Source organism: Vicia villosa, linkage group LG4, assembly GCF_029867415.1.
Source record: "Vicia villosa cultivar HV-30 ecotype Madison, WI linkage group LG4, Vvil1.0, whole genome shotgun sequence".
NCBI classification, from domain to species: domain Eukaryota; kingdom Viridiplantae; phylum Streptophyta; class Magnoliopsida; order Fabales; family Fabaceae; genus Vicia; species Vicia villosa.
Genome location: NC_081183.1, coordinates 173,882,722 through 173,894,486, shown reverse-complemented (window position 1 = coordinate 173,894,486; position 11,765 = coordinate 173,882,722). Strand labels below are relative to the sequence as shown.

The 11,765-nt window shown below is 36.6% G+C and overlaps 2 protein-coding genes across 3 annotated transcripts; both read right to left on the bottom strand.

Moving 5' to 3' along the window:
• Positions 1-2,390: 2,390 nt before the first annotated feature.
• LOC131598338 (uncharacterized) lies at positions 2,391-3,344 on the bottom strand. Its single transcript, XM_058870952.1, has 2 exons — positions 2,822-3,344; positions 2,391-2,602 (listed from the first exon to the last, which is right to left on the bottom strand). Exons 1-2 carry the CDS (start codon positions 3,342-3,344, stop codon positions 2,391-2,393), a joined length of 735 nt encoding a protein of 244 aa, XP_058726935.1.
• A 1,429-nt stretch (positions 3,345-4,773) lies between these two features.
• On the bottom strand, positions 4,774-9,408 carry LOC131596004 (amino acid permease 3). Of its 2 annotated transcripts, XM_058868548.1 has the most exons (6): positions 9,217-9,408; positions 6,787-6,898; positions 6,328-6,655; positions 6,016-6,230; positions 5,762-5,901; positions 4,774-5,646 (listed from the first exon to the last, which is right to left on the bottom strand). In XM_058868548.1, exons 2-6 carry the CDS (start codon positions 6,896-6,898, stop codon positions 4,990-4,992), a joined length of 1,452 nt encoding a protein of 483 aa, XP_058724531.1. In that variant the 5' UTR covers positions 9,217-9,408; the 3' UTR covers positions 4,774-4,989. The 2 variants fall into 2 exon arrangements, with proteins under 2 accessions (XP_058724531.1, XP_058724530.1); XM_058868547.1 differs by lacking the exon at positions 9,217-9,408 and having other exon boundaries at positions 6,787-7,339.
• Positions 9,409-11,765: the final 2,357 nt, after the last annotated feature.

Sequence of the window (11,765 nt, the reverse complement as noted above, 5' to 3'; positions counted from 1 at the left end):
CTTCAATAGATTCATAAGCCACATGGCTTGGCAAGCACACAACGATGCCGCAATATACTCGGCCTCACAAGATGAGAGTGCTACCACCGGTTCCTTTTTCGAACACCAAGAGATTGGGGTTCTACCTAGCATAAAGATGTATCCAGCCGTTGACTTTCTATCATCCTTATCACCACACCAATTGGAATCGGTGAAACCAAGTAAATCACACTATCGGCTCGTATCCGATGCCAGAAAGAGAATTCCACAACCAAGAGTCCCTTTAATGTATCTAAGGATCCTCTTGACAGCTGCCATATGAGATACCTTTGGTCTCTCCATGAATCTACTCGCAATACCGACACTAAATGCCAAGTCCGGTCGCGTATTGCACAAGTACCGCAATGATCCAATCAATCTTCGATATTGAGTTGGATCAACATCTTGCTCATCCTCACTTTTGGACAGCTGTAGCCTTGCTTCACATGGTGTAATGGAAACATTACAATGTTCCATTTCACACCTCTTCAAGATCTCAAGTGCATACCTCCTTTGGTGCATGAGCAGTCCCGTTTTTGACCTTTGGAACTCTATGCCAAGGAAGTATTTCATGATTCCAAGGTCCGTCATCTCAAACTCACTCAAGAGATCGTCCACATATAAGCAAAGAATTATCACTCCATCCTTAGCATTCGATCTCACATATACACCATGTTCGGACACACACCACTTGAAATCAATGTCAACAAGGAAGCCATCTATGCGTTTGTTCCAAGCTCTTGGAGCTTGTTTCAGACCATAGAAGGCTTTATGAAACTTGTAGAATCTCATCTCTTGATTCTTTACTTCAAAACCAGGGGGCTGCCCAACATAAACTTCCTCATTAAGTGGACCGTTCAAAAATGCAGATTTGACGTCCATTTGATAAACGCTCCAATTGTTGTTGTTTGCAATACCAACAACCAATCGGATGGTCTCAAGCCTAGCCACAGAAGCAAACACCTCCTCAAAGTCTATTCCTTCACGTTGCAAAAACCCTTTCGCTACTAATCGAGCCTTATACTTGATTATCTCGCCCTTCGGATTTGCTTTCACTTTAAAGACCCAACGAACACCAATTGGCTTTTTACCATGAGGTAGATCAACTAAATCCCAAGTACCATTTTTCTCGATTGATTCCAGCTCCTCTTTCATTGCACAAATCCATTTTGGATCCCTTAGAAGTCCTCCGTATTCACCGGTTCGGATTCGGCCATAAACGCAAAATGAACGAAATCACCTTCATTATTAACTTCGTTATCTTGGAATCTCTCGCATTCTTGGAGTATAGAAGGCAACACCCTTTGCCTTGTTGATCTTCTACGGTGTTCTTCAGTTTGAACATTATTCGGAGGCTGCGGAACTGTTTCGGGACTGACTGGATCATCAAAAAATACAGCAGCTGGAGTTCTGTTCTGCTCGTAACCGGTTACGCCTGTATGTACTGGCTGGCCGTAACCGGTTACGCTGTTCTCTGCAGAGTTCTTGCCCTGTTTTTCCTGTCCGTAACCGGTTACGCCAGTTTGTACTGGCTGGCCGTAACCGGTTACGCTGAGACTGCTGCTGTTATTTTCTTCAAAAATAGCATCTCGACTAATTTGAATCTTCCGATTTCTCGCATCGAACAGTTTGTAACCGCCTGTAGAGTGATATCCAACGAATATCATTTCTTCTCCCTTGTCGTCCAACTTCTTTCTCAATTGTCCCGGCACATGTTTATAAGCCACCGAACCGAATACACGCAAATGACTTAGATTCGGTTTGAATCCACACCAAGCCTCTTCCGGTGTAAGCTTCTCAAGCTTCTTTGTAGGACAACGATTCAATAAGTATGTGGCTGTAGGGACCGCTTCTCCCCATAGTTCCTTCGGTAGATTTTTACCGCTTAACATGCTTCGAACCATGTTCATAATCGAGCGATTTTTCCTCTCGGCTATACCATTTTGCTGCGGCGTATAGGGTGGTACAACCTCACGCACTATACCCTCATCATCACAATACTTCCCAAACGCAACCGAGGTATACTCACCTCCACCGTCCGTTTTGAGAACTTTCAACTTGTGACCGCATTGCCTCTCCGCCATGGACTTAAACTTCTTGAATACATCAAACACCTCATCCTTTCTCTTGATGACGTAAGTCCACAACTTTCTACTAAAATCATCAATGAACGTGACAAAATATCGATTGCCACCAAATGTGTCCACTTGCATAGGTCCATAAACATCGGAATACACCACCTCAAGGTGTGCATTGGTCCTATGACCCGCATCCTTGCTAAAACTTCCTTTGTGTTGTTTTCCTTTCACACATTCCTCACACAACTCAGCTGGAACGTTAATGTGTGGAAGCCCGGTAACCATACCTTCTTGTTACAACGCTTTGAGATCACGAAAATTCAAGTGACAGAGACGATAATGCCATAACCACTCCTCTCTACTTGCAGCTGTAGCTAAGAACCTATGCTCCAATACTTTCAGCTCAACTTTGAAAGTCCTATTGGTAGCCATGGGAGCCTTTAGGATCAACACTCCACTAGCATCAATAACCCGCAAAATCTTATCTTCCAACCGTATATTGTAACCTTTTTCGAGCAATTGACCAATACTCAAAAGATTACACTTAATACCTGGAATATATAGCACATCCTTGATCATAGAATGTCCACCATCCTTTTTCTCGATCAACACATCACCGACACCTTCGGCCATGAGAGTGGAATCGTCCGCAAACTTCACTTTGTTTTTCGCCACTTGATTGATTTGCACAAACCAATCTCTTCTTCCCGTCATATGCGTTGAACATCCGGAGTCTAGGTACCACTCCTCATTCCCTTGAGTTCCATCACGAACCGAAATCATCACATTTTGTTCCGAACTCAAAACTGTCGCATTTTCTGCACTGCTGTAGCTGCTGTCCCGTGACTTGCAGCTGCTGTCCAGCACCTCCGTCATGCCATCACACTCATCGGTAATCATCATTAAGAGTGTGGCTTCATCATCCACCTCTTGCCTAGCAACCTTGGCTTCATCCCCTTTAGTTTCAAGCTGTTTAGCATCACACTTTGCTTGAAAATGCCCAAGTTTCTTGCATTTCCAGCATTGTATTTTGCTCATGTCTCTTGGTTTTCCACCTCTCGCGTTGCTCCGATCACCATAACCGTTTGAGTTGCTGCTCTCACCCTTTTGTCCCTTCGAATGTTTAGGTTCACCATCGCCTTGCTTCCCTTTCGAAGGCCATTTCCCTTTCGAACCTTTACTCCTTTCATTGAAACGAACTTGCAAAGCTAACTCCGCCTTTGCCTTATCGCTTCCTCTCTCGTCCATTCTTTGTTCATGTGCTTTTAGGGAACTTTGAAGCTCATCCTTGCTCAGCGACGTAAGGTCCTTCGACTCTTCAATAGCAACCACAATGTTGTCGAATCTTGACGTCAACGAACGTAAGATTTTTGACACAACATTCTGCTCTAAGATAGTTTCCCCACACGACTTGATTTGATTCACTAAGCGCGTAATGCGCGTCACATAATCGTTGATCGTTTCCTTCTCTTCCATTTGCGTTAACTCGAATTGGCTCTTGTGAGTTTGTAACCTCACAACCTTCGCCTTCGCAGCCCCAGCATATGCTTTCTCAAGAATTAACCAAGCTTGCTTCGCGGACTCGCAATCACCGACCTTTTCAAAATTATCACCATCGACACAAGAGTGTATCAAGAAGAGAGCTTTGTAATCTTTCTTCTTCTCTTCCCTGAAAGTGGCTTGATGTGCAGCTGTAGGTTCAGCCCCAAGAGGTGTGACACTATTGTTGACGATATCGAGAACTTCTTGATATCCTAACAAGACCATCATTTGTTTAAACCACTTGTCGTAATTCTTCGAATCAAGAATCGGTAAATTGGATGGGATTCGATCATTGGTACTCATTGTTGCAGCGGAATCGGATCAGAACCAGTGCTCTTGATGCCAAATGTTGGAACATACAAATCAAATTAAGGTATCTTTAATGGGAAAATGATGAATTGAAGAAGATGAAGATTAGAGAATGAAGAGAAATATAAGAGAGAGAGAGAGAGAGAGAGAGAGAGAGAGAGAGAGAGAGAGAGAGAGAGAGAGAGAGAGTAATTGAGGGTGAGATAGTGAATTGGCATTAACCACAAAATAGGAGTAGTGAGCTCCTTATATAGTACAAGTTACAAAATGATTGGAATGAATTAAAACACCCTAAAACAAACAGAAAAACAGTTGGACTTCAGTGTAACCGGTTACGGCAAACAGCGTAACCGGTTACGCAAACGCAACATCTACAGTGAATCTGTTTCACGGGTTCGTAACCGGTTACGGTAACAGGCGTAACCGGTTACGCCAACTGAAGTGCTAAAAACAGTAGTTTCAACAACGAAGAACTAAGTTCTATGAGACTTGATTCAAGATGTTTCATTCAAATCAACTCCAGGTAGATCATGCAATGAAGAACTAAGTTTTGTGAGACTTGTTTTAAGGAGTTTCATTCAAATCAACTCCAACAATCTTCACATTAGTTAAAATTGATATATTTTTAACTTCTGTGGTCAATATTGTTTATTAGAATGTCTAAAACTAACTCTGAAAATTATGGTGAAACTTCATTTAGACAATCTCACAACACACCTTGTATAATATACTTCACATCACTTGAACATTAGTGTTGTATATATTAATGTTGATTTTTACTCTCATACTGTTTTTTGTAATCAACCAAAAAGTTAACCCTTAGTAATTGTTCGAAAATTTGAAAGCCTTTGTACCATTTCTCATTGGAAATTTGTAATACATATCAAGTCACAAAGATAGGTTACATAAAAGTAGAAAAAAAAATACAAGATTAACAAGAACACCACCATCCTAGAGGTTTCAAATAAGCAAGAGCCAACCCTTTTTTATTGCTACTTAAATCCTTAAAGATGGTGAACACTAAAGTAACACTGTTACATAACTAGTACATAGCATGGAATGGCTTATAAACTCCAAGATCAGCAACAACACCAGCAACCGAACCAGCTGCAGCAGCTAAAGAAATCACAAGACAAGCAGCACTAAGCATGTGTAGGCAAACCCATTTTATGCTCCATTTTGGTATTCTCTTTTGAACGATGTACATTTCCACCGGAAAATACACCGTCAGAGGCCAAAATCCAATTGCTCCGATAAGTCCTACAATATCGTTGAAGAACGGTAGAAGCATTGATATAACGGTTGTTACGACCACAAAAGATGACCTCCAAATTAATCTAAAGAGGTTGATTTTTAAAGGTGAGGCCATGCCAGGGATAGGAATTTTAAAGTCTTTGTTGATGAAATCGCTGTCGGGAAATCTTTTAGCCGCGGTTTTCTCCACTGCTGAGTAAATAGGCTGGACGTAAACTTGGAAAGCGCCAACGAGGTGGATAACAATCGCAGCATTGGCAATGTCGAGTAACCAGAAAGGATTATAGAAACCGAAACCTGTGAGAAGGTTTCCGGGACTCAAGTCTCCGAAAGCAGCGTATCCAAAACAACCGCATAGCATATAGAAAACTGTCGTGACTATAACACTGATCAAAGTTGCGGCCTTCATTGTTTTTGATTCGGAAGGAGGAGATTTGATTGTGTCCTGTTTCAAATAACATAACAAACATTTGAGTTTAAGATTTCTATTTAAGATAACATTGATGTTCATCTCATCATGAGTTTCACAATTTTTTTTTGTTAAGATTGATTAAATCTACCTGAATTTCAATGAGGATCATTGAGTAGGAGTATGCAAAAGCTATGTTACCAAGAGCTTGAAAACTCCTCCAAACTTTTTGAGTTTGTGTGACAGTGCCAACAGTTATACCGGTTAGGCTTCCTTTAATGCCTTTATTTTCTGTAACATGTCGAATTCAAGTCAAATTTAGTCCAAAGTATTCCGATTCGGTTTTTAAAACACTGTTTTATTGAGTTCTTGCAACAGAAAAAAAATTAATAGAATTATTCTTACCTATCACTTTACCAACACCAAGGCCAAGTCCAATAATAGAATATGTGAAAGACATAACAGCAGCTAAAGTAGAGAGCCACCATAACTGATCAAAGTTCGGAATTTGAGAGAAAAATATTTCCACAATACCAAAAGAAATCATGTAAAGATTTCCGTTCATATGGCATGGATTTTTCCCTCCACTGCTATGAAAACAATTAGACCTTTTGATTGCCCTGTCAATTAAAATTCAACAAAAAAACACCAATTAGCACAAATTTCATAATAACAAATCTTTCAAATTTGAACATAACTTCATAACTAATTACTTACATCATGCTTATGGACGCTGCTATAGTATATCCAATGGCAACACCGAAAAGATTCGCATATTGAACAAGTCCACAAATTTTGACCTTAGCGCCACCGAGATATGCTCTAACAGCATCAGTGTAAGTATAGTTTCTTTTGCCATTGAGTTGATCACCGGTTCGGTAACAAACCGATAAAAGAGTGGAGGTGTAGTAAGTAACAAATGAGAATAGAAGCATCATTGATGGACCAGCAATCCATCCAAGTTGCGCTATAGCCCATGCCAACGACAACACTCCAGAACCAATAACCGCTGTTATTATGTGTGCACTTGCTGTCCATTTGTTTCCTGAACACAAAATTGAGACACTCAGTATCAACACCTCTGGAAAAGTGTGTTTGACATGTGTTTGTATGTGTCTGGTGTCTGACATGTTACTGTACGTGTAATACTATTGTAAAAGATGAAAAATGGATTACCTGATCGTTTTGAATGACCATCGTCATCAAAGAACTTGGAATCAGAAGCATCAATAGAAACTTCAAATGATTGTTGTTGATGATTATTATTGCCACCCTTTGCCATGGTCATCTTATAACAATTATGATCACAACACAAATTAGAGTTCAACTTCAAAACACTTGACTATATAATACGTATGAATCAAAATTCTTGCACAAAATTGTGACAAAAAATATACACTCTTAGTTATTATAGAAAGTAGTGAGAAAATGAACAAGTTTTGTTTGAAGTCAAAGAGTCTCAAAGTTGTGTTGTGGTTTGAAATGAAGCGGTGTGGGGTATAAATAAGTGTATGAAGAAGAAAAATTGTGTTAGAATTTTTGAAAGGAAAATATCTTGGACTTACTCACATGCTACTTTACGACCAAGACTTGTGAACGTTATTTGTTGACACTTGTTGTGATGAGTCAAACGTTTTCATTAAAATATTTTTGTTTTACATAGATTCAACAAAACAAGGATACAAAATAAAAAATTATTGAATTCTTACCTAAGCTTTTGAAAATTAAATAATATTTTTTTTATGAAATGGTGTGTTGATGATAAATATTCAATATGTCAATGGAGAGAGATATATGAAAAAAGTAGCACCTATTAATAGAAAAAGTGATTTAATTTTAAGCTTTCATGTAATATAGTAAAATTTTGATCTAGTATTTTTTTTCTTAGTCAACACCGATATAGTCTAGTTCAGAGTCAGTTCTAACATCAAATGGATCCAATTTATTTCTGATCGCAGCTGCGGAGATCAAATTGTAGCTCGACTACCAAATTCAGCGCTAATCTTCGCTTGACCAATTAACAATTGGTTTAAGGTTGCTATTTAAACTTCATCAAAGATGGTTGTAAAAAAAAATTATTGAAATAATTAATATGGAAACTTAATTAAACTTTTAATATTAAGATGAGCATAAAATTATTCCTAATCTTGATTATTAGTGCCAAACCCCACCTAATTAGATAAGATTTGGTTTTTATGATTAATTCTAAAAATTCGATATAAAAGAAGAAAAATAATGAAACGCAGCAATACGTGTAACTGAATGTTGGCTGCTCACCGCTTTGACGCAAACCGTGTTGTCCTAAATTTTGTCACCTTACGTTTTTTGTAATTATATATTATATTATATGTATGCAATTATAAAAATTCGGATTCATAAGTTAGTTAGACTAATATGTGTTAACTAAACTAAATAAATATAAATGATTGGTTTAGACTTTAGAGTTCAAATCTCTAATAACATTTTGTTGAAATTTGTTATAAAGTTTGAGTTAAAATAAGACTTACATTTTTTTTTTCTTAATTACTTGTCTTAAAATTTCTAATTTATATCTCTACTTATCCGTTTCTTTTGTTAAAAAAAGTTTAAATAGTTTAGGTGAGTTAATTTCTAGGATTTCATTAAAATCGAAGCCGATATCAAAATTCAGATAGTCATACTCCAAAAATATTATCATATCGACATCAAAAGTTAAACTCACAACTTTTCGAGATATAAGATATATCTTATCCAATCTACTTCGAGTCTCTGACTCTCCCCTTACAATTTGATAACATAAAAAAGGAGAAAATATTTAATTTGAATTTTTCATGATAATTCATGACGGGTAACTGTTGCTTGTATTATGCTTCAAGTTATAGGTTAAAGAGTCCTTTTTACATGCCTAAAATAAACAGACAGGTTCGGTTGCCATGAAATTTGGAATCACTAGAAGAAAGGTACATTCATATACACTAATTTGGTTAGACAAAGAATTTTTTTCTTGGTAATAATAACCACACTAAAATATGAATGAATAATTGTGTATATATTTTAAAACCTTATCAACATTAACTTAATTATTTACAAATATTAGGAATAGTACTATCGTATAATAAACGCATGTTCATACTCTTTAGTTCTACCATGCAAAAATCGATAAAAAAAAATTATCGTGAGGTAGAGTGGACATAGATAGGGGGGTCATGCAAAAACCGATAAGAAAATTAAAATGGAGCAGAGCAGATATAATAAAAAATACGAGTCTAAAATCTTAATTCACCCTGCATTAAAGTGCGAATGGTGTAGACCGGATCTAGGTTCACCGCACCTTTAAACTTAAAAATGCTTTAAATTATGATAATTTTTTAGTCTAAAAATTTTGTAGAAAAATGAAACGGTGCGGACACATTTAAAGGTGAGAACTTAAATCTTTAATAAAATGAAACAATTTTTTTGACAAATGATTAGAAAGAGATGCTAGTATATTATTAAAAAAGAAAGCATATTAAAGATAAAATAATATTATGATAGAAGAATAACTAAAAAAAAAAGTAAGAACACTTTGTTGAACCAATAATACTAATAGTTTTACAAATTATTAATTTAAAACTCAGAATTCTTTACCTTCTAATGAAGAATTCCTCTCTCTGTTCTGTGCTTGGCTTGGTTGTATTCAATAACAAATTAAGTATAGTAATGCAATTTCAACCACTCACAAATAATAGAGTAGATACATTTTAATAATACTATAGGTTAAAAATATGCTAGAATAGGATACAAGCTATAGTGTTATATTATATTACACTAGCTTTTGTGACTTTCATGTACTAATTTATCTCACTTATATAGTGGAACAGAAACACAATGAGTTAAAACCTCCAACATGTAATTGTCTATATCTTTAATTCACCACCCTAGAAAATAAATAATCAAATTTTATTATGTATATTTATCATCCACCCTTGTTGAATAAGAATAAGATTCTTTTTTTTTTTATTATACATGTATTCAATGAAATTCCTTATAAAGTGCTATCTTGCCAGCATATTTATCAAATATTTCATTTAAAAATGGTTCTTTTTTAAATTGTGATATTTTAAAATAATATATGAATAATGGCCAAGAATCATCTTCAGTCAGGATACGCATAGTAATGAAACTATGATAAGAGGTGGACAATTTTGGCATCTAATTCTTATAAATCAACAAGTGAAGAATGAAAGGTTATTAGTGAAAGTTCTTTGGTATCTTCCAAGTTGATTACAACTTCATTTAGTTGATTTTAGGTCTAATTGGGTCCATTTAATTTTCATTTTCACTCTCATTAATAAACATAAGAGAATATAAATATGATATTTTTCATCTATATGACTTAAATGAATTGGAAAAATATCAATCCACTAGCTATCCACTAGATATATATGTCAATAAATATCCAAATTTTGGCACATCCATTAAGCATAACTCAAATTAGTCAAGATATAGAGAAGATATATAGATGTGTTTTACGAATATGTTATTATTGCAGATTTAGTAATGTCTTCCTAACTCCACTTAAGATCAATGTGTTCCACCATGTTTTTGTGAGAGTGATATTAAGACTGTATTTGGAAACACATTGCGAGTAGACAATAAGCATGGGGAGTGGAAGTCAATAATTGAAGCTTTGTATGTTTGACACGGAGTGGTATTAAAATGACAATTATTTTTGTAAGAATAAATGAGATATGTACATCATTTCTACACTAAATACTTATGGTATATACTGTTCACCGTATTTATAAGGTGAACAGTAATTTTTATAAAAAAAAATTATGAATTGTTCAAACATACACAAACTATTTTGGGAAAAAAATTTCTTCACCCACCTCCTAACCTTCTTGCCCACCCCTGAAGAATTTACCACAATACCCCTTGTTTCGGAAGTTCATTTCCGAAAAGGTATTTTTTTTCTAAAAAAAGGTGTTTTCGGTAATGTATCTCACTAAACGTGTTTTTTTTTAATATAAAATATTGATTTCGGAGATGCATCTCCGAAATAAAGTTACTTTTCAGAAAATGAGGTGTTTTCGGAAGTTCATCTCCGAACGCACCCCCATTGGAGGAATTCGGAAATGAACTTCCGAAATTATGACTGGACAGAAGAAAAATGAAAAACAGCAACGATTCGCTTTATTTAATCGGGTGAAGATTACAACGATAATATTACATAAAATTAAAGTTACATATTGTTGAACACAGGTAGGTGGGGATGAGTCAACATTTTGATAACGTCGTCCGCCGATCTTTGAAGTTTCGCGTCCAACTCGATCGGGCCTTTCGAAGAAAATTGGTCGAACGTTGTCCACAAAACCGCTAAATCTTCGTCGTTCTTGATCTCAAAAGGTGTGAACTTAATGCCTCCGTCGTCGTTAAGCGATGGCGAGCGGTACTCGAGCTTGACAACCTTTCGATTCTCGGGATAGTGCAAAGGTGTGTTGAGCGACGGTATCAACTCCGCAAACGGCATGTTGCGCGAGAAGCGAAATTGGAACGGCATCGGGTAGCCGGTTTCAAAGTACACGGATGCTAGGTGGGGGTAGGTTTGTGTCATTTGTGTTTTGTGGTGTGAAGAGGATGAAGAAGAGTGTGTAGTATTTATAGACTTATTGGAGCATTGATGGCCCAACAAACCTTATCCTGCCTCAGGGGACTTTTCGGAAATGAACTTCCGAAAATAGGAGGCAGAGATGTATATTTCGGAAGTTCATTTCCGAACTATGCAGAAACAGACATAAATTTTGCATTTTGTTGATTGCTTAGTGTGTTGTGTAAATTGAACAAATGGAAGGTACATTAAACATAAATTAGACAAAGATGACATAAAACATACTTATATTATATATGTATTGAATCGGTCCGATTTTACATGATAAACAACAATACATACAAAAATGGTCATTACAAACCAAAAACGATCCGGAACAAACTAAAATTCACCGAACCAATCGGTGGATCCTAAGTCCAAAATAGGCACGTTCTTCGACCGCTCTCTATTTTGCTCGCGCTCTTGGCTCATCATTTCTTCAAACTCCGCCATTCTTGAAACGAAAGGATCCGGCCAAGTCTCCGCCTCATTTGAATGATGTGCGGTCCATTGACAACAAGTAGCCGGTATAGGACACCCCGGTTTC